At 42.2% G+C, this 23,943-nt stretch overlaps 1 protein-coding gene across 2 annotated transcripts in view; it reads right to left on the reverse strand.

Moving 5' to 3' along the window:
- Positions 1–23,325, reverse strand: part of RAB38 (RAB38, member RAS oncogene family) — an 82,993-nt gene extending 59,668 nt beyond the window's left edge. The window contains exon 1 of one of the 2 annotated variants that reach the window (XM_056561398.1): positions 23,029–23,325. In XM_056561398.1, the coding sequence (XP_056417373.1) occupies positions 23,029–23,230 (202 nt within the window). In that variant the 5' untranslated portion in view covers positions 23,231–23,325. Of the gene's footprint in view, positions 1–20,413; positions 20,541–23,028 lie in introns of those variants that run through there. The other variant, XM_056561399.1, reaches the window with a different exon arrangement.
- Between the last annotated feature and the right edge of the window lie 618 nt (positions 23,326–23,943).

Here is a 23,943-nt window from a genome sequence, read left to right on the forward strand (position 1 = left end):
GAACAGTCAGGGTCTTCTCCCCTTACAGCTCGAAGCCAAAGTCTCTACCAACAAGTTAGGTCTCTATCCCACAGCTAGAACCCAAAGCCTTTACCACCACAGTCAACAGTTAGAGTTTCCACTCCTATACCTAGGCATCAGGGCCCCTACCACCACAGTCAGCAGCTAGGATCTGTACCACCACAGTCAGCAGCTAGGATCTGTACCACCACAGTCAGCAGCTAGGATCTGTTCCACCACAGTCAGCAGCTAGGATCTGTACCACCACAGTCAGCAGCTAGGATCTGTACCACCACAGTCAGCAGCTAGGACCCCCATCACCAAAGTCAATTACTTAAGCTTCTACAACCACAGGTGGCAGCCAGAGCCTCCACCACCACCACAGCCATGGTCCCTACCAACACAGGTACCAACTGGTATCATCACCACCACAGTCACGTGTCAGGGTTTTTACCATGACAGATAACAACAGGGGCCTTTACCACCACAGTCAAAAGCAAGGGCCTTTGCCACCACTGATAAAAAGTGGAGCCTCTACTGGTAGGAGTCTGAACCTTCACCCCTACAGTTAACAAGCGGGTCTCCCTCCCCTCAGGATACAAATGAATATAATGAAAGGTAGGTGCTTCTGGATAACTGGATTATTATAACAGGACTCAAAAGAACAATATGTTACAATGTGATTTACAATTGTAAATGAAGCCATGACCTCCATCACAATTAGCCGCTAGGGTTTCCCCCAGCATAAGAAGCAGCTGAGGCCTCCACCATCACATTCAACAACCAGGGTTTGCACCACAAAAAGGAACAGTCAAGTCATCCACTGTAACAAACACACCTTTCCCGTTCCACAATCCATCACTGCTTCTGGTCCTCATTCAGTGCAGTTGGCAGCATCTCTCGTCATCCTGACAATGGCACTGAACTTTGCCCTTTTATGATGTGGCCAGCTCAGCCTATCAGGGCCACCAGCCAATCAGTTGTGGTTTTGGCCCTCACATTTTTCTCTACTTGTGACCTGGAAACTGCTTGTGACCGGACCTTACCTTTCTAATTTTCCTTGACGCTACATGCACTTACTCAAGTGTAGGGGCTGTCGCCCAGTTGGGGACCACCATTTAGGGTGGATCGTCCGAGTAGGTAGGAAGTGGGGACAGTGGTTTTGGGATCAGCTCAGATCTGCATTGCTCCCTACCTGACATGACTCCCTACCTATACATATAATAATTCTGAATGGCCAGAGAGAGGAAGGGTAAGTTGCTGCCAGACCAACATGTCCAGCCCTTTTCTTCCCCAGTTGGAAGGCCACTATACACTTCAGATACTTAGCTTGTACCACCTAAACCTTCACCACCATAGGTAGCAGCTGAAGTCTCCACCACCCCAGTGATAATCACTGAGCCCACATAACAGTGACAGCCAAAACGGCCTCATGAAAGACATCCTCAGGGCCTCTGTAGTGGTGATGAATCAGTATATGATCTTCATAGCAGATCTTTCATCTGAATATGTGTCCTATGTATGGGCCACATATTACAGCTATAGATCCATACTCCTATTAACAAAATTGCAAAAAAATTTGCTAAAATTTGGCTAATGGGAAAGATTTTTTTTTATTATGTTTTCATCTATATAGCACCTAAATATTTAGCAGAACTGTACACAGATTTAATTTACATCTATAAATTTTAAATTCAAAATTTTCTAGGAAGAATTTGTAGAGAATTTTTGTCACAACAGATAAGTTGTATCAATGGATTAACAATTGCAGTTTTTTTTTTAAATCTTTTTTTTTACATTTTTCTTGATCCACATTTGGGATGGGGTCAGGAAAGACATTTTCACATCATCTACGCTGCGGAGCTACGATGCATGAAATCCTTTCCATGTGAGATGTGTTGTGTATAGATGTAAGGAATTCAACTTGTTCCCACAAAAAGTGTCTCATCTCTGATTTTGTGAGAACTTCTGGCTTCTGTTATCAAATAAAGAAGACCTTGGGTAGGGATCCAATATGGCAGAACAATAGTCATTCACTACATTTCCTGTACCATTACGTCATCCAGAATATGCCCATTATTCTGCTCTAATTTATATGCATCTAACTGTCATGGTTGTTTATTTTGTGCAATTTTATTAATGTTATTTTATATTTATCTGTATCCACAGCTCTAGTTCTAATTCTTTGGGGATATATATATATATATATATATATATATATATATATATATATAGTTGTGGTTTGTGTACTGCTTATATTATCATTGCTTGACAAGGAAGTTTGTCTGAAACAGGTTGTAAAATTTCAATAAAATTTTTACGTTTGTCTGTTTTTTAGACTTATGTATTTCTGCGGCCTTGTTAATGTCCATTTCATAGGCTCTGGCCCTATACCCTTACCTAGAATGTACCCTTATTTGGGCACTGTGTGGCAGTATTATCGGATAATCATGTAACTGTTATATAGTAGTGTTGTTGTTGTTTGATGTTGTTAGGCACCTTATTGCAGTATTATTTTAGCACTGTGCAGTAATACTGCCTGGTAATCATATACTTGTACAGTAGAGTTGTTTGTTTATTGATTAGCAGTATTATTTGGGCAGTGTATGGCAGTATTATTTAAACACTGTGTGCTGGTATTATGTGATAAACATAGTCATCATAAAAATCATATACTAGAACGGTAGTGCTGTTTGTATATCTGTTAGCAGTATAATTTTGGCACTTTATGGCAGTATTATTTTAGCACCGTGTGGTAATATTGTCTAATAATCATATACTTGGATGATAGTGCTGTTTGCTTATGGATAAGCAGTATTATTTGAGCACAGTGTGGTAGTATTACTTGCTAATTCCATAAATGTTGTATGCTAGTGCAATTTGCTGACACCCCCCAACGTTTCGCCGGCCGTAACCAGCTTTATCAAGGGCACTTACACCTCTGCCCTTGATAAAGCTGGTTACGGACGGAAAAATGTCAGGGGTGGGGGGTGTCAGCACTTGGCGTTTTAATAAGCAGCTTATGGATCAGAACATTATATACCACATATAGTTGGTGTTAGTGGAAACAATTCTTGAAAGTCATGAGGGTGCATCCCAGTAGGGAGCCCATATACCAAATATAAGAGATAAAAATAGGAGGGTAAACTCCATTATAAACTGATCAAATAGCTGTGCTTTTTAGTACACATATTTTTTTTTGCACACATTTGTTACGTTTTTAAATATGATTAAATAAAGAAAAGTTTCATTTGGATAGGGTTCCCTAGTTTGGGAAATTAGTCCCAGGAGGGCGTCAGCCTGAATGGGAATAAGTAATTTGGCAGTATTATTTGAGCATTGTATGGTTGTGTGATTTGGGAACTGTATGACAGTATTATTTTTAGCACTGTGTGGTAGTATTATATGATGATCTTATAACAGTTGTATGCTAGTCCTGTTTGTTTATTGAATGGTGGTATTATTTGAGCACTGTATGTCAGTATTATTTCAGCACTGAATGATAGGATTATTTGATAATATAACAGTTGTAAGTTGGTTCTGTTTGTGTTTTGGTTGGCCGAATTATTTGAGCACTGTATGGCAGTTTAGTTTTAGCACTGGATGATTGCTTTATTTGATAACCATATAACAGCTGTATATTAGTGCTGTTTATTAGTTGGCAGTATTATTTGAGCACTGTATGACAGTATTATTGTCACGATGCCCAGAGCCCGCCGCAAAGCGGGATGGTCTTGCTGCGGCGGTAGTGACCAGGTCGTATCCACTAGCAACGGCTCAACCTCTCTGACTGCTGAAGATAGGCACGGTACAAGGGAGTAGACAAAGGCAAGGTCGGACGTAGCAGAAGGTCGGGGCAGGCAGCAAGGATCGTAGTCAGGGGCAACGGCAGGAGGTCTGGAACACAGGCTAGGAACAAACAAGGGAACGCTTTCACTAGGCACAAGGGCAACAAGATCCGGCGAGGGAGTGCAGGGGAAGTGAGGTATATATAAGGAGTGCACAGGTGAACACACTAATTAGAACCACTGCGCCAATCAGCGGCGCAGTGGCCCTTTAAATCGCAGAGACCCGGCGCGCGCGCGCCCTAGGGAGCGGGGCCGCGCGTGCCGGGACAGGACCGACGGAGAGCGAGTCAGGTACGGGAGCCGGGGTGCCCATCGCGAGCGGGCGCCACCCGCATCGCGAATCGCATCCCGGCTGGAGGCGGTACCGCAGCGCACCCGGTCAGTGGATCTGACCGGGGCGCTGCAGCAACGAGGATGAGGCGAGCGCTCCGGGGAGGAACGGGGACCCGGAGCGCTCGGCGTAACAGTACCCCCCCCCTTGGGTCTCCCCCTCTTCTTGGGTCCAAAGAACCTGAGGATCAAAAACTCAATTCTTTCGTGATGAGGTCCGATGCACATTAGGAGGGGTTCCGTGCGGTAACGCACGGCACAGTCCAATCTTTCATTGTTAACACAATTGATGTAGAGGGGTCTGGCGAGACTGGTCACAGGGATGTTGAACCTGTTGATAAGAGAGGCCAAAAAAAAATTTCCTGCAGATCCGGAATCCAAGAAGGCCTTAGTAGAGAAGGAGAAGGTAGAGGCAGATATCCGCACAGGCACAGTAAGGCGTGGAGAAGCAGAGTTGACATCAAGAACTGTGTCACCTTTGTGCGGAGTCAGCGTACGTCTTTCCAGGCGGGGAGGACGGATAGGACAATCCTTCAGGAAGTGTTCGGTACCGGCATAGTACAGGCAAAGATTCTCCATGCGGCGTCGTGTCCTCTCTTGAGGTGTCAAGCGAGACCGGTCAACTTGCATAGCCTCCACGGCGGGAGGCACAGGAACGGATTGCAGAGGACCAGAGGAGAGAGGAGCCGGGGAGAAAAAACGCCTCGTGCGAACAAAGTCCATATCCTGGTGGAGCTCCAGAAGCCATCCGGAAAAACGCATGTCAATGCGAGTGGCAAGATGAATGAGTTCATGTAGGTTAGCAGGAGTTTCTCGTGCGGCCAGAACATCTTTAATGTTGCTGGATAGGCCTTTTTTAAAGGTCGCGCAGAGAGCCTCACTATTCCAGGACAACTCGGAAGCAAGAGCACGGAACTGAATGGCGTACTCGCCAACGGAAGAAACACCCTGGGCCAGGTTCAGCAGGGCAGTCTCGGCAGAAGAAGCTCGGGCAGGCTCCTCGAAGACACCACGGACCTCAGCGAAGAAGGACTGGACTGTGGCTGTGGCAGGATCATTGCGGTCCCAGAGCGGTGTGGCCCCAGACAAGGCCTTTCCAGAAAGGAGACCACGGCAGAGTCTAGAGTCCTCATCAAATTTGTCCGGCAGGGACAAGCAGGGGTTAGGAGCGGCCGGTTGCTGCGGAGGAGTTGCAGGAGCCGGCGGAGGAGATGGTTGTTGCAGCTGCTGTGTCTGTGACTGAAGTTGCTGTGTCTGCGGCAGCAGCTGCTGTATCTGTGACTGAAGTTGCAGTGTCACGGTGGTCAAGTATGCCAGCTGGTGATTTCGTTGGGTGATCTTTAGGGCTTGCTGGGCGATCACCGTGGAAATGTCGGCAAGACTTGACAGCGGCACCTCAGCGGAATCCATGGCCGGATCTACTGTCACGATGCCGGCTGGCAGGAGGTGGATCCTCTGTGCCAGAGAGGGATTGGCGGGGACCGTGCTAGTGGACCGGTTCTAAGTCACTACTGGTATTCACCAGAGCCCGCCGCAAAGCGGGATGGTCTTGCTGCGGCGGTAGTGACCAGGTCGTATCCACTAGCAACGGCTCAACCTCTCTGACTGCTGAAGATAGGCGCGGTACAAGGGAGTAGACAAAGGCAAGGTCGGACGTAGCAGAAGGTCGGGGCAGGCAGCAAGGATCGTAGTCAGGGGCAACGGCAGGAGGTCTGGAACACAGGCTAGGAACAAACAAGGGAACGCTTTCACTAGGCACAAGGGCAACAAGATCCGGCGAGGGAGTGCAGGGGAAGTGAGGTATATATAAGGAGTGCACAGGTGAACACACTAATTAGAACCACTGCGCCAATCAGCGGCGCAGTGGCCCTTTAAATCGCAGAGACCCGGCGCGCGCGCGCCCTAGGGAGCGGGGCCGCGCGCGCCGGGACAGGACCGACGGAGAGCGAGTCAGGTACGGGAGCCGGGGTGCGCATCGCGAGCGGGCGCCACCCGCATCGCGAATTGCATCCCGGCTGGAGGCGGTACCGCAGCGCACCCGGTCAGTGGATCTGACCGGGGCGCTGCAGCAACGAGGATGAGGCGAGCGCTCCGGGGAGGAACGGGGACCCGGAGCGCTCGGCGTAACAATTATTTAAGCACTGTATGATAGTTTTATTTGATAGCCAGTTGTATGTTAGTGCTGTTTATTAGTTGGCAGTATTATTTGAGCAATATATGACAGTATTATTTAAGCACTGTATGATAGTTTTATTTGATAACCATATAACAGCTGTATGTTAGTGCTATTTATTAGTTGGCAGTATTACATGAGCACTGTATGACAGTATTATTTAAGCACTGTATGATAGATTTATTTGATAACCATATAACAGCTATATTTTAGTGCTGTTTATTAGTTGGCAGTATTATTTGAGCAATATATGACAGTATTGTTTAAGCACTGTATGATTGCTTTATTTGATAACCATATAACAGCTGTATTTTAGTGCTGTTTATTAGTTGGCAGTATTATTTGAGCAATATATGACAGTATTATTTAAGCACTGTATGATTGCTTTATTTGATAACCATATAACAGCTGTATGTTAGTGCTGTTTATTAGTTGCCAGTATTATTTGAGCACTGTATGACAGTATTATTTAAGCACTGTATGATAGCTTTATTTGATAACCATATAACAGCTGTATGTTAGTGCTGTTTATTAGTTGGCAGTATTATTTGAGCACTCTATGACAGTATTATTTAAGCACTGTATGATTGCTTTATTTCATAACTATATAACAGTTGTATGTTAGTGCTGTTTATTAGTTGGCAGTATTATTTGAGCACTGTATGACAGTATTATTTAAGTATCCAAACAAGAATTGAAAGATGGCACTCACCCGAACAGCCTTCTGGTTCCGTAAACTTTATTCAGAATATTATCTTCAGTGCATAAGACAGACACGCAGCGGGGCGCTGCGTGTCTGTCTTATGCACTGAAGATAATATTCTGAATAAAGTTTACGGAACCAGAAGGCTGTTCGGGTGAGTGCCATCTTTCAATTCTTGTTTGAATACTTTGGAATGTGACTATTATATGAGATAGAGCACCACCTTACAGCAACGTAGTGCAGATCCTGCTATTGCAGCTCACTCTTGCACAGTGTGAACAGTACCCTATTAAGAAGAAAGTACCAGACTCAGTATTTTTTTTAAAGGGGTACTCCTCTGGAAAATATTTTTTTTTTCAAATCAACTGATGCCAGAAAGTTAAACAGATTTGTAAATCACTTCTATTAAAACATCTTAATCCTTTCAGTACTTATCAGCTTCTGTATGTTGCATAGGAAGTTCTTTTCTTTTTGAATTTCCTTTCTGTCTGACCGCAAGTGCTCTCTGCTGACACCTCTGTCAATTTTAGGAACTGTCCAGAGTAGGAGCAAATCCCCATAGCAAACCTCTCCTGCTCTGGACAGTTCCTACAATGAACAGAGGTCAGACAGAAAGGAAATTCAAACATATAGCAGCTGATAAGTACTGGAAGGATTAAGATTTTTAAATAGAAGTAATTTACAAATCTGTTTACCTTTCTGGCACCAGTTGATTTAAAAAATAATGTTTTCCAGAGGAGTACCCCTTTTAAGCACTGAATGATAGTATTATTTGATAACCATAACAGTTGTGTGTTAGTGTTGTTTATTTGTTGGCAGTATTATTTGAGCACTGTATGACAGTATTATTTGATAACCATATAACAGCTTTATGTTAGTGATGTCATTGGTTGGCAGTATTATTTGAGCACTGTATGAAAGGTTTATTTGAAAACCATATAACAGTTGTATGTTAGTGTTGTTTATTAGTTGGCAGTATTATTTGAGCACTGTATGACAGTATTATTTGAGCACTGTATGACAGTATTATTTGATAACCATTTAACAGCTGTATGTTAGTGATGTCATTGGTTGGCAGTATTATTTGAGCACTGTATGATAGTATTATTTGATAACCATATAACAGCTTTATGTTAGTGATGTCATTGGTTGGCAGTATTATTTGAGCACTGTATGACAGTTTTTTTTGAAAACCATATAACAGTTGTATGTTAGTGTTGTTTATTAGTTGGCAGTATTATTTGAGCAATATATGACAGTATTATTTAAGCACTGTATGATAGTATTATTTGATAACCATTTAACAGCTGTATGTTAGTGATGTCATTGGTTGGCAGTATTATTTGAGCACTGTATGGCAGCATTATTTGAGCACTGTATGATAGTATTATTTGATAACCATATAACAGCTGTATGTTAGTGATGTCATTGGTTGGCAGTATTATTTGAGCACTGTATGACAGTATTATTTGATAACCATATAACAGCTGTATGTTAGTGATGTCATTAATTGGCAGTATTATTTGAGCACTGTATGACAGTATTATTTGATAACCATATAACAGCTGTATGTTAGTGATGTCATTAATTGGCAGTATTATTTGAGCACTGTATGACAGTATTATTTGATAACCATATAACAGCTGTATGTTAGTGATGTCATTGGTTGGCAGTATTATTTGAGCACTGTATGACAGTATTATTTTATAGCCATATAATAGCTGTATGTTAGTGATGTCATTGGTTCGCCGTATTATTTGAACACTGTTTGGCAGTATGATTTGGACACTGTATGTCAGTATTATCTGATAATCATATAATTTTTGGCACAGCTGTTTGTATATTGGTTGCCAGCATTATTTGGGTACTATATGTCTTTAAGACCACTTTATATATGGTAAAATATTATATATTACGGCCCCAGCTGATCATGACCAACAAAGTGAAGACTAGAAACAAAGGTAGCCCACATCTCCCCTCATCCGCCCTTTACTTATCCTTCCTGGTATTACAACCAGTTTATAATACCCTAATCCTCCTACCCGCTGTAGCAAAACAAATGTGTAACATACTTTTAGCTCTTTGTTTGAACTAATATAATCCCTAAGAAAAATTTCTCAAAGTATGGGAAAGAAAAAAAGGTTAATCTGTGTGAGCGGCGGTCGCCTCCATTCACAAGTTTTCCTTGTAAGGGGATATATCTGCTAATGTTTTAATTGTAGAAGAATTACAGTTTTATATGGATATTTATTTTCTGCTGCCACTGTACAACACAGCGCTATTGTATTTCTGGAGGACGTATTTATACTCGGGATAAGGCGGTACATTTTTATAAATTTTATATTAAAGAGCTATTTCCAGAGGCCCCGAATGTTGCAGTATTAGGCATTGTTCACATCGCCGTCAGAATCCGCTATATGGAGCTCCATCAGCAATTCGGTATATTTTAACAGAGAAAAGAAATAGTGAATACACTATTTTTTCCCCCCCACTAAACTCTGGTAAACTACCGGATCAATGATGGACCCCATTTAAGTCAATAGGATCTGTGGGGAATCAGGACTCCAGAGGAAGTTGTGTAGTTCTGTCCAGTCTGACCACAGTGCTCTCTGCTGACACCTCTGTCCATTTGAGGAACTGTCCAGAGCAGGAGAGGTTTGCTATGGAGTTTTGTTCCTGCTCTGGGCAGTTCCTAAAATGGACAGAGGTGTCAGCCGAGAGCACTGTGGTCAGACTCGAAAGAACTACACAACTTCCTCTGGAGCAATCAGCAGCTGATAAGTACTGGAAGGATTAAGATTTTTGTATAGAGGTAATTTACAAATCTGTTGAACTTTCTGGCACCAAAATTTGTTTTCCAATGGAGTACCCCTTTTAAAGAACCATAAAACATGACTGGGGTTTATAGAAGCAGAAAAACAAAAAATAATAGAGCACTGGATCTGTCACATGATGGACACCAATGTCTTCCAACAGACCCCGCTGTCTTACAATAGGGTTTGTAGGGTTTCGTCCTGCGCTGCTATTGTCCAACCAAATGTGATGGAATCAACATTAGAACCTCCAAAAGCAGAAGTGAACAGAGGTGGTGGGTGGGAGGACACGTTCCATATTTTGAAGACCAGCAGCATAAGGCTCTGCTCACAAGATGAAAATTCTGTGTGGAATTCTGCAAAAGAATTCCACACGGACATTCTGCAGCAGCAGAGTCAAATTGATATCAATAGGATTCTGCTGCGCTGTTCACAGCGCAGAATTTCCGCGACAGATATTTCTTGCACAGAAATTCAAATTCCGGTGTCTGCATTAAAGGACATTGTGATGTCCCAGTACGGGATATGCATTTTACAGTCCTATCAGCTTGAGTCCCTGCACGTCCCCAGCACTCACCTGCACTGTACCCCTATAACCTGTATAATCGTATATTATGTGTATAGGACCTTTGATATGGTCACATGGTTACTAGTTACATGATAATAGTTGTCACATGTTAAAGTCACATGTTTTGTTACCCAGAGAGCACCAGGTGACCAGATGACCCGCAGCTAACCTATGGGCTCCTTGCTCAGCTGCAATCTGCCTATTTTGCTCTTCCATCACTTTCTGCTGAGGTCCGGTCCAAACGTCTCAGGGTCAGTGTCCAGCACATCTGGAGGCCCCAACCTAAATTACAGCCACAAGTCAGTAAGTCAAGTCCTCTCTGTCTGCTGTCACTATCTTCAGTCAAGTCTATTATAGTCAGCGTGTCTGTCCTAAGGTCTGTCCAAGTCACTGCCAGTCCCAGCAAGATGCAAGGTCCCCTGTGTTACTGGTCACCTCTCTGGGATCCTGGCCTAGCTATAAAGACTGTACCATCTGTCTACCTCAGTAAAGCTACCGTTACTGTAACCTGGCCTTGGACTCTTATTTACCCTGCCCAACTAGGACCAGCGGAGCTACCGTTCGGTTGGTTCTCGGTTAAAATCACACCCTGGCGTCACAAACACGAAGGGGTTGACAACACCTGCCCCTGGGCTACAACACCTGCCCCTACACCTCACTTTGCACGCCCATGGCCCACCACAACATCTGCAGCAAAAGACAACTTAACCCCTATCCACAGGATAAGTGTCTAATCGTGCACGGGCCCCCACATTTCAGCTCTATGTGAGCAGCTAATGCGCGTAGCGTCAACCTCTCTGAGGTCGACGGTATGCCCCCTCCCCATACATTTCTATGGGAGAGGCGGGGAGGCACGAACGCTGCCTCCCCGCCTCTCCCATAGAGATATGGACATGGAGGAGGCGTGCAGGCCGCGGCGTCATGCTGCTAAAGGCAACCCTGAAGGCACCTGATCAATGGAGACCCAATAGTTGAGTCTTTGGCGGTGCGTTGGGTGCTTTAGTCTGGTATTTTTGCTAACCGTTTCTTCTGGGAGATTGGACTGTTCCCTTCACGGCGCGTTCTACTTGTTCTCCCAGAATTTCAGCTTTTTTTTTTGATAGTAACAAAGAAAGGGGGTCCGGCACCTCACGGTTTTGACGCTAGCTGCTAATAGGCTTGAAGTCCGTCCATGGGGCAGAGGTAGGTGCGGGAAGCTCAGGAGGCAATTAACCGGTTGATTTCGTGCAAAAGCACTTCGTCCGGGGCCGGACAAAGTGCTTTTGCACGAAATCAACCGGTTAATCGCCTCCGTAGCTTCCCGCCCTTACCTCTGCCCCATGGACAGACTTCAAGCCTATTAGCAGCTGGCGTCAAAACCGTGAGTTGCCGGACCCCCTTTCTTTGTTACTATCATCGTTTCGTTTGCATTGGTTCTGTCCTGGCACCACTGTCACGCAGGACATTTAGAATGTACATGGACTACCACTATAGCCTGCTATTTGTGGGACCTCTATAATAGACATTTTGCTTTTTTTTTATATACCGTTAGGTGCCACTGCCACTATCTTTCTCTACTTTACATAAGTTTATTTATTTTTTTTTGTTTATTCTGCAGGAAGCGGCATCATATGATCGGACAACACATGACCTGCAGCATCTTACACAAGCTCACATTGTGTAAGGAGATGTTATCTCTGGTTACGGTCTAATCTGAACGAATAGGTTGCGCGCGCGTTCCTGTTTTACTACACTGGTGCGCAAATCTGTAGGGTCAATGTAGTGTAACATTGGTGGAATGCTTAGAATATTTACTGCAATGGTAAAGAATCTATAATCTGTGTTTCCCCAACATGGGTGCCTCCAGCCAGGGGCATAGCTATAAAGGTAACTATGCCTCATATAAGAGAGGGACAGGGACTATTGATTGGGCAGACTAGATGGGCCAAATGGTTCTTATCTGCCGACACATTCTATGTTTCTATGTAGCAGTCGCACCGGAGCCCTGATGCCTAAGGGGGCCCTAAAGCACATCTGCCCCATAAGAGACCAGTATTATAATTGGCACATCGGGCCCTGTTGCAGATTGTGCATTGGGACCCAGAAGCTACAAGTGACGCCTCTGCCTCCAGCTGCTGCAAAACTACAGCTCCCAGCATGCCCGGACAGCCGAAGGCTGTCCGGGAATGCTGGGAGTTCTAGTTTCGCAACAGCTGGAGTCACCCTAAAATGTATACATAAGATAGTGATCCCTGTCCTGTGACATAGCCCTTTCCCTCAAACATTTGTACTGTAGTTTATTATCAATACAGATATATAGCGTGGACAAGTTTGTCATTGGCACAAATCATGATATGCTACTTAAAGGGGTACTTTGGTGGAATTTTTTTTAATTTTTTTTTCCAAATCAACTGGTGTCAGAAAGTTCAACAGATGTGTAAATTACTTCTATATAAAAATCCTAAACCTTCAAGAGTGTGCCTGAAGATGTTGGTTGTTCCCAGTCAACTGTGTGTAAAATAGTAACACAGTAGGAGGCAGGACAGGTTTAGGACTGGTGGATGCCCATGGGCAAAATATTCGTGGGTACCTCATACCTGCTCTGAGGTGAGGTGGATATGCTATTTAAGTCTATAGACAATATGGAGAAAGCCGAGATTGTGACTGTCTTCTGCTCTTTCGTGAAAAGCAACTCCGTTTTGGGTCCGCTTCAGTTGAATCGGCAATGGGATTTTTTTTTTTTGCACCAAATAGATTTAGTACAAATTGAGAGTGCCCGGAAAAGTCCTGGACTGTATCCAACTGTATCCAAGATTTGTAACCCTATAGTAGGGTCAAAGTAAGGATTAGGGAGCCTAACCCTACTGACCTTAACTCTACTAACCCTAACCTAACGCTATGTTAGGGGTTGTAGGGTAAAACAAGGATTAGCGACCCTAGTCCTACAGACCCTAACACCAACTTAACCCTACCCTTAAAGGGGTATTCCGGCTTTATACATCCTGATCGCAGGGGTCCCGCCAACGGGGACCGCCGCAATCTCGGTGCAGCCCCTGGCATTCTGTGCCGGGCACTGCCACCTAGTCTGGGGACGTCACGGCCACGCCCCCTCCATTCATGTCTAAGTTGAATAGAGGGGGCGAGGCGTGACATCGCTAGGGAGCGTGGCCATGATGTCCCCCATCTCAGAATACCTGGGGCTGCACCGAGATCGTGGGGGTCCCCAGCGGCGGGACCCCTGCAATCATACATTTTATCCACTATACTTTGCAGATGGCATTAACCTCTTGTGTTCATGATGCCAGGGCGTGGTTTATCCTCAATACCACCCAAAGGTATACCGCTGGATCCTGGGCTAGGCACGGGGGCATTAATGACTCCAACACAAAGCTACGGAACAATGGTAGCTTTACTGAATTAGACAGGTGGTATAGTCTATACAGCTTAGCCAGGCCCTCGGAGGTGACCAGTGACTTCAGAGACATTAGGGCTTGCTGGGACTTGCAGTGGACTGGGACAATTTTGATGCAGGCCACGCTGACTGAAGACAGGTTGACTTTGACTGACTTGACTGAGATTGACTATACCCCTTTTGTTGCTTACCAGGCTCTGACTGGGACCTGGGGGTTGTGGACCTGTAGACTTGTGGCTGCGTGGTTGACTTGAGGCCTCCTCTGGACTCCAGACAGACTCTTAGGACTTGACTGCACTGGACCTCAGCAAAGACTTAACTGGAAATCAAGAGAGCGAGCTAGCTCCTCCCAGGGCTCATATGGGGGAGACTAGGAAGGGTCCCATAGATCACCCTAAGGTCACATGGTCACTGACACCTCACTGGGTTACAATCACATGACACTGGTAAATCACATGTCAACGGTTCTTAAAGACATATCCCTTTTATATACAATACACAGCATAAAGATAAATATACAAGGGGAATAGGTGCAGGGGGCCCAGGGGACACTGCAGGGAGGCTGCCTGACAACTCCTGTACCGGAATACCCCTTTAACCCTTCTTTTGATGGTTAAAATGGAAACCACTATTTTAAGCAATTTGTCCCAAAATGAATAGCAAAAGTTTAAGATTTGAGGAATGCATTTGATTTTTGGAGAAATTCACAACAAATCGATTTTGTCTGAACCAATTCACTCATTTCTAATGCTTGTATTTTTGTTCGTAAAATCTCATGCCCTTGTCTACTACTATAACCTACTGTGGCTTTGTGCAAATCTATACAACCTATACAATCCCTTTTACTACAGTAGGTTTGGATGTGAAGTCAACTTTAAACTAGTAGTGATCCATCAGCCATTGCAGATATTTAAGATGTTGGAATTTGGCCAGAGGAGTAAAACCGTCTGGATTAATATGGCTGAACTATTTTTATCACAGCAGAATAAGAGGCGGTCATGCCAATGATTTCATTCAGTCTGGGGGAAACCTTCAGTACAGTAATTCCCAACACAACCCAGACCCAGGGCACACAATGGGATGGGACCAGGAGGCTTTATAGGGGTATTCCAGCAAAAAAAACTTTATATATATATATATATATATATATATATATATATATATATATATATATATCAACTGGCTCCAAAAAGTTAAAACAGATTTGTAAATTACTTCTATTAAAAAATCTTAATCCTTCCAATAATTATCAGCTGCTGAAGTTGAGTTGTTCTTTTCTGTCTGGCAACACTGCTCTCTGCTGACATCTCTGCTTGTCTCGAGAACTGCACAGAGTAGAAGAGATTTTCTATGGGGATTTGCGTGTCATCAGAGAGCACTTAGACAGAAAAGAACAACTCAACTTCAACAATTCATAAGTACTGAAAGGATTAAGATTTTTTTTTTATAGAAGTAATTTACAAATCTGTTTAACTTTCTGGAGCCAGTTGATATATAACATTTTCTTTTTTCCTGGATAACCCCTTTAACTCTTTCTTATATGACCTATTGAGGCACATAGCTAAAACAGAAGGGTCTTCCTAATTGGTAATGCTAAAGGGGTTTTTTTTTTCTAAAAACAACCCATCCCAAAGGTGAAAGGGGATGTCTTGATGAGATAATCCCTTCAAAAGTCTTACCTAGGTTTATAATAGATCTCAAGGGCTTCTAGCACCAAGATTCACTGGGAATGGCTGCTGGTAGGAGTCTTCAAAAACTGGCTGGTATGATGTCTCTCATATACTGCACACACAAGAGGGGATCCTGCTCCCCTATATCTCTATAGCACATACTCAAAAGGGGGAGACTAGATGCTATGATGACTCCCTAAAACTGCACACACACAAAAAGAGATCCTGTGCCCCTATATCTCTATAACACACCCTCAGAAGCAGAAGACTAGCTGCTATGATGTCTCTCATACACTGCACATACATATGAGGGGCTCCTGCTCCCCTATATCTCTATAGCACACCCTCAGAAGAGAATTCTGCTCCCCTATATCTCTATAGCACACCCTCAGAAGAGAATCCTGCTCCCCTATATCTCTATAGCACACCCTCAGAAGAGAATCCTGCTCCACTATATCTCTATAGCACACCCTTAGAAGAGAATCCTGCTCCACTATATCTCTATAGCACACCCTCAGAAGAGAATCCTGCTCCACTATATCTCTATAGCACACCCTCAGAAGAGAATCCTGCTCCACTATATCTCTATAGCACACCCACAGAAGAGAATCCTGCTCCACTATATCTCTATAGCACACTCTCAGAAGAGAATCCTGCTCTCCTATATCTCTATAGCACACCCTCAGAAGAGAATCCTGCTCCACTATGTCTCTATAGCACACCCTCTGAAGAGAATCCTGCTCCACTATATCTCTATAGCACAACCACAGAAGAGAATCCTGCTCCACTATATCTCTATAGCACAACCACAGAAGAGAATCCTGCTCCACTATATCTCTATAGCACACCCTCAGAAGAGAATCCTGCTCCACTATATCTCTATAGCACACCCTCAGAAGAGAATCCTGCTCCACTATATCTCTATAGCACACCCTCAGAAGAGAATCCTGCTCCACTATATCTCTATAGCACACCCTCAGAAGAGAATCCTGCTCCACTATATCTCTATAGCACAACCACAGAAGCAGGACACTGGCTGCTATGATGTCTCCTATACACTGCACATACAGAAGAGAATCCTGCTCTCCTATATCTCTAAAGCACACCATCAGAAGCAGGAGACTAGCTGCTATGATATCTCTCATATACTGCACATACAGAAGAGAATCCTGCTCTCCTATATCTCTAAAGCACACCATCAGAAGCAGGAGACTAGCTGCTATGATATCTCTCATACACTGCACATACAGAAGAGAGAATCCTTCTCCCCTTTATCTCTACAGCACACCCTCAGAAGCAGAAAACTAGCTGCTATGATGTCTCTCACACTCTGCACGTACAGAAGAGAAGATCCTGCTCCACTATATCTCTATAGCACACCCTCAGAAGAGAATCTTGCTCCCCTATATCTCTATAGCACACCCTCAGAAGAGAATCCTGCTCCACTATATCTCTATAGCACACCCTCAGAACAGAATCCTGCTCCACTATATCTCTATAGCACACCCACAGAAGAGAATCCTGCTCCACTATATCTCTATAGCACACTCTCAGAACAGAATCCTGCTCCACTATATCTCTATAGCACACCAACAGAAGAGAATCCTGCTCCACTATATCTCTATAGCACACCCACAGAAGAGAATCCTGCTCCCCTATATCTCTATAGCACACCCTCAGAAGCAGGAGACTAGCTGTTATGATGTCTCTCACACTCTGCACGTACAGAAGAGAAGATCCTGCTCCACTATATCTCTATAGCACACCCTCAGAATAGAATCCTGCTCCACTATATCTCTATAGCACACCCTCAGAAGAGAATCCTGCTCCACTATATCTCTATAGCACACCCTCAGAAGAGAATCCTGCTCCACTATATCTCTATAGCACACCCTCAGAAGAGAATCCTGCTCCACTATATCTCTATAGCACACCCTCAGAAGAGAATCCTGCTCCACTATATCTCTATAGCACAACCACAGAAGCAGGACACTGGCTGCTATGATGTCTCCTATACACTGCACACACAGAAAAGGAGATCCTGTGCCCCTATATCTCTATAGCACACCCTTAGTAGCAGGAGACTAGCTGCTATGATATCTCTCATACACTGCACATACAGAAGAGAATCCTGCTCTCCTATATCTCTAAAGCACACCATCAGAAGCAGGAGACTAGCTGTTATGATATCGCTCATACACTGCACATACAGAAGAGAGAATCCTGCTCCCCTTTATCTCTATAGAACACCCTCAGAAGCAGCAGCAGCAGCAGCATGGAGGACATTATAGAGCAGTGCTGACCAATGTAACCTGGGGAACCAGCACTGGGGGAGTAATGACACTTACCAGAGCTTTAGCAGCTTCTCTGTGTCCCTCTCCACCTCAGTCTTAACTGCACCCCCCCCCCCCCACCATAACACCCATAGCTTGTAACTTTATAGTCCATCTAATCTCTCAAAATAAAGATCTAACCAGTTTTTCCAAGTGAATAATGAAATCAGAAGGGAGGAAGAAAGGAGCCTGATCAGTGAACCAGACTTTCCTGGTAAGGTGCAGTAAATAGAAAGAGTAGAAAGGAGGCCACGCATGCGAGTTATGTATCCACTGGCTCCTCTTTAGTCAATCTCTGCCTGAATGCATTCTCCATATCCTGTGGTTATGCTTTTTAAGTATGAACACCCCTTCATCGCTTATACTAGTTAATAGATATGTAATATGTTGGGCACCTATGTAGTTATGCCATATGCCCGGTGTTTTGCTGTAAGAGGATGTGGTTAGTTTTCTTCCTCTTCTCTGTTCCCTTATTACTTTACTATACTACACTTTTTTGTGCACCACTACCTGTATACCCATTGTAAGGTTATACACATATATATATATATATATATATATATATGTGTGTGTGTGTATTAGTGCACAACCACATATTGATGTTACCTTTAACAATAATAATAGTAGTAATAACCAGTATAATAATAATGATAATAATATTATTATTATTAATAATAATACCGTAATAATAATAATAATAATAATAATACATATTGATATATATATATCTATACACTATGATGATATATACACTATGTTATCTTTACACCGTAATGATAAGGAGGAGACCTCTGGGAAGTGATCTGTACAGAACAGGAAGTCTCCACTTAGTTTTAGGCTTGGTGGCCAGAATAGGAACAGCAAGAATTCAGGATTATAAAAAAAAAAAAAAAAAAATAGTAAAATGGAAAATTACAAGAAAAAAAAAAAAATCACCAAAAATTCTTTAAAAAATATGGGGAGAGATTTATCAAAACCTGTCCAGAAGAAAAGTTGCTGACTTGCCCATAGCAACCAATCAGATCACTTCTTTCATTTTTCAGAGGTGTTTTCAGAAATGAAAAAAAGCAATCTGATTGGTTGCTATGGGCAACTCAGCAACTTTTCCTCTAGACAGGTTTTGATAAATTTCCCCCATAGTCAGCTTAAAAACTTGATTGAGACTATAGGTCATTTTCTGATGACATAGGGGGAGATTTATCAAAACCTGTCCAGAGGAAAAGCTTCCCAGTTGCCCATAGCAACCAATCAGAACGCTTCTTTCATTTTGCAGAGGCCTTGTTAAAAATGAAAGAAGCAATCTGATTGGTTGCTATGGGAAACTGGCAACTTTTCCTCTGGACAGGTTTTGATAAATCTAACCCATATTCTCTGCTAAGACACTTACTAAAAATAAATAGAAGGGGTAACATAGAAGGACATACTTGACTATGGTTCTGACTATAAACTGACCCACAAAAGGGGTTTATGGAAACCAAAAATAGTCATTGGGGGGGGGGGGGGGGGGACTTGAATGTTTTGATTCACGTCCCTGCCCTGGAACGCCCAGAGGAACATTTTACTGCAAAGAGCACAACACTTTCTGGCAGTGCTGCATTGAGTCTAAACAGAAGAATGGAAAGGACTAGACTTTTTTTTTCATGGGCCCTGGTGCCTCAGGAGCCCAAAGGCCTCTCGGACACATAAAAAGTCACCAGTACTACAAATGGTATATGGTAGGTGGGGGCGCTGTTAAAGATTTTACATTGGGGCCTAGAAGCATCTGAGGAGCCTCATAGCAGTTGCCTTGGCTACCTCAATAGCAGTGTTTCCTAACCAGGGTGCCTCCAGCTGTTGCAAAACTACAACTCCCAGCATGCCAAGACAGCCGAAGGCTGTCTGGGCATGCTGGGAGTTGTAGTTTTTCAACAGCTGGAGGCACACTAGTTGGGAAACTCTGATGTACACCCTTGTCCATTGTAAGCTGGGAGGTCACATGATATCCATGAATCTCAAACATTTCACTTGACTTCTTTTTGGGGGGTGGTTATCCTGTCATTTTAGATAACGCCGCAGCCATTTTATATGCACAATAATATACGCTTTACGTTTTTTTTTTCGCCGAAAAAAAAATAAAAAATATCGACGCCCAGAAGAGAAATCCAGCTCTGCTACATCTAGGGGCTTCGACAAAGCGGACAAAGCAATTAACGCAGATGAAAGACGTTCAGGCGGGGCTGCCTTGAATTTTCTACTCGCCGTGTGACATTCGGCACATCCGTGTTAATATATTTACCGGCAGCGTGTTCTGCAGTAGTCGCACCCAGACCTAGCAGAGCTGAGTTTGTCATTTGGAGCCAGGCACCTAGACATGATGAAGTGCTAAGTAAACGTAAAAACCTGTCCAGAGGAAAAGTTGCTGAGTTGCCCATAGCAACCAATCAGATCACTTCTTTCATTTAAAAAAAAAAATGTGAAAAATGAAAGAAGCGATCTGATTGGTTGCTATGGGCAACTCAGCAACTTTTCCTCTGGACAGGTTTTGATAAATCTCCCCCAATATTCGGGGGCGCTAATGAAGAATCCTGGAGGGGACTTCAAGCACCTACACATCCTATAGAGCCAGGGAGGGGCCGCCATTGTTGTTGTCTTTCTGGTGCCGCCAGCGTTAGCAGTAAATGGATCAAATAATAATTCATGATGGACCCTGAGAGATTCCCTTATGAGTAATTATAGGATAATATAGGTCTTTTTCTGGATAATGATGTGGAGCTAATGACAAATTCATCACTGCTACATCATCAGTACAGAATAATTGGACTGTGCATTACCCCAGTTACACTATATTAATGCCTTGAGGATAGGGGCTCATTAATCCTATTACCTGTGACATATTACGCGCAAGTTAAGGACAGGACACAATTTTACCGCAACAGTGTATAAATATAGACCCATTTACAGCTCCCCTGAAAGCCAAGAGGTTGCTCTAGAGCAGGGGTCTCCGAACTGTGGCCCTCCAGCTGTCGCAAAACTACAACTCCCAGCATGCCTGGACAGCCCTTGGCTCTCTGGGCATGCTGATAGTTGTAGTTTTGCAAAAAATGTGGGGGTACATTGACATTTTACATGCCAGTCTTAAAGGGGTATTCCAGGAAAAAAACTTTTTTATATATATCAACTGGCTCCAGAAAGTTAAACAGATTTGTAAATTATTTCTATTAAAAAATCTTAATCCTTTCAGTACTTATGAGCTTCTGATGTTAAGGTTGTTCTTTTCTGTCTAAGTAATCTCTGATGACACCTGTCTTGGGAAACGCCTAGTTTAGAAGAGGTTTGCTATGGGGATTTGCTTCTAAACTGGGCGGTTCCCGAGACACGTGTCATCAGAGAGCACTTAGACAGAAAAGAACAACTCAACTTCAGAAGCTCATAAGTACTGAAAGGATTAAGATTTTTTAATAGAAGTAATTTACAAATCTGTTTAACTTTCTGGAGCCAGTTGATATATGAAAAAAAGTTTTTTCCTGGATAACCCCTTTAACTTAAAATACATTGGCTTGCAGATCTCATAATGAATTTGGAACATCATTTGACGGCCCATGAGCCATAATCTAGGCCAGTTTAGGGCTGGAGTAAATTTCTGCTATAATCATGACAGTTTTCTGGCATAGTAAATATGTGCAGCTGATGAGGCCACTCCCCTTCCCCCTAAAAGCCCCACCCACTTTTTGGAAAAGTCCTGTGAACAGGTCCTGTGAAAAGGGTCACTTTTTTTTCCGCAAAACAAGCCTTGCGCCAACAAGGTCATTTGAATTTGGTATGCCAGAAAGTTGTACAAGGGTTAATAAATTATTATGGATAGATATGAGATAGATAGATAGATAGATATTTTTATATGGATCGGAGTAGAAGATGACGATATTATATTTTAAATATTACAATAGAAGTAATAATAATACAACATAATAATAATTATCATTATAATGTTGAATAAGTAATAATATAAATATTATGATAAAATCTTTAAAATATGTGGATCGGAGTATTAGGTGACTTGATATTATATATATTATAAATATTCTAACAACAGGAATAAAAATGCAAAGTAATAACAAAAACAGTAATAATAATAGTAATAATCATGATAATTATAAAGTAACACAACTAATAATAAGGAAAAAATATTTAAATCTTAAAAAAATATATATATACATACAGTATATTATGGGAAAAATAGAGAAACAATTACACAATAATAATAATAGTAATCATGATTATTACTATAATAATATAAATAATAATTATAATATATTATCTAAAATTTTATAAAATAAATACTATAAAAATAACACAATTAATAATAATAATAATAATAATAATAATAATAATATTGCATTATGATAACTATAAAAATCTTAGAGATTTTTTTTTATATTTTTTATAAAAACTACTGGGTTGAAAATGTAATCCTGAAAATTTTAGTAGAGGTCGAGTTAGTACTGTTTGAGTAATGACGAAGTGAACCAAGATATCCACGCGTAAGGCAATTATAATAAATTATATAAAAAAATGTTGTTACTTTTTCTCCCCACTTAAAAAAAAAAAGTGGCTTTTTTTTATTATTAGAATTTTTATTTAACTAACACATTTAAATGGGGTTCTCCAGGATTCTTAAAACTTAAAAGTTGGTCACAGATTTGAGATTTTTGGCCCATTTCCAAAACTTTTTTTTTTTTTTTTTGGGCCATTCGATCATTTTTGGCCCATTGCCACCTAAAAATGAATATATACAGCAGATCCAACCTGTGACTCTCCAGAGGTTTCAAAGTAACAACTCCCAGCCTGCGCATGCTGGAATTTGTAGTTTCACAATCCCTGAAGGGCCACAGGTTAGAGATCCCTATTGTACAGATGTTCACGTACGATAGGACACATTGCAGCATTTTCAGAATTCCCGACAACTACTACTTATACTACTACTATTACTACTATACAACCACTACTAATACTACTACACAACTATTGTTACTACTATCACTACTACTAGTACTACCACTTCTACAACTACTACTATTACTGTTACTACTATCACTACTACTAGTACTACCACTTCTACAACTACTACTATTACTGTTAAACAACTACTACTACTACCACTACTACTACTCCTACTACAACAACTACGGCTATTACTACTACTACCACTACTGCTCCACTCACCTGCAATGTCCCATAGCTGTAGACGGACCACAGTGTTGGAGTCCCAGCTGAGAACCTTCAGAGCGAAATCTACCCCAATGGTAGCGCGGTAATGGGGCGAGAAGTTCTGGTGGACATAGCGTTTGATGATACTCGTCTTGCCAACCCCCAGGTCACCAATCACCAAGATCTTGTAGAGATGTTCTGTGTGATGGCTGTGCATCTTGATTCCGAAACTCCCAGAAGACTAATCCCATGCTCTGGAGCAAATTCTTGCCAGGGTCAGGAGGATGGAAAGGGGGAGGGATGAGGGAACAGCTCTGATACAGTACAACAGACACAAGACTGGAGGCAAAAAAATGATCTGCACAGAGGAAGAAAAAGAGTTAAAGTCGAATGTTATCAAGAAAAGTGCAGTGAAATGTAGAGAGATTACACAAGAAGGAAGCTTGCGTGGTTACATTGCACCAAGATAAGTATTAGATCCACATCTCACCGCAGAAAAATATTATTTCCCCCGTTCACTTGCAGATGGGTCACATTATTTACATTAAAATGTTAACGTATCTAAAAAAAAAAAACACTGTTAAAATTAAATTTTAATTAAATTTCAATATTCTTTTGAATCAAGGAGACCCTGATAGACGCTGGGTTATCAATTATTCCAGATAGATATACTGATATATATATATATATATATATATATATATATATATATATATATATATAAATGGATATAGGCAGCACACCAAAATGGGTGAAAAAAGTAAGTGCTTTTATTCCAAGGAAAATTGACTTTTATTCCAAGGAAAATTAATTATTATATATATATATATATGTATATATATGTATATATATATATAGAGAGAGAGAGAGAGAGATAGACCGATATATTTCCCCTTGTACAATTAGGGTTCTATTTTGTTGCCAACACAA

This window comes from Hyla sarda, chromosome 2, assembly GCF_029499605.1.
Source record: "Hyla sarda isolate aHylSar1 chromosome 2, aHylSar1.hap1, whole genome shotgun sequence".
In the NCBI taxonomy this organism is placed as follows: domain Eukaryota; kingdom Metazoa; phylum Chordata; class Amphibia; order Anura; family Hylidae; genus Hyla; species Hyla sarda.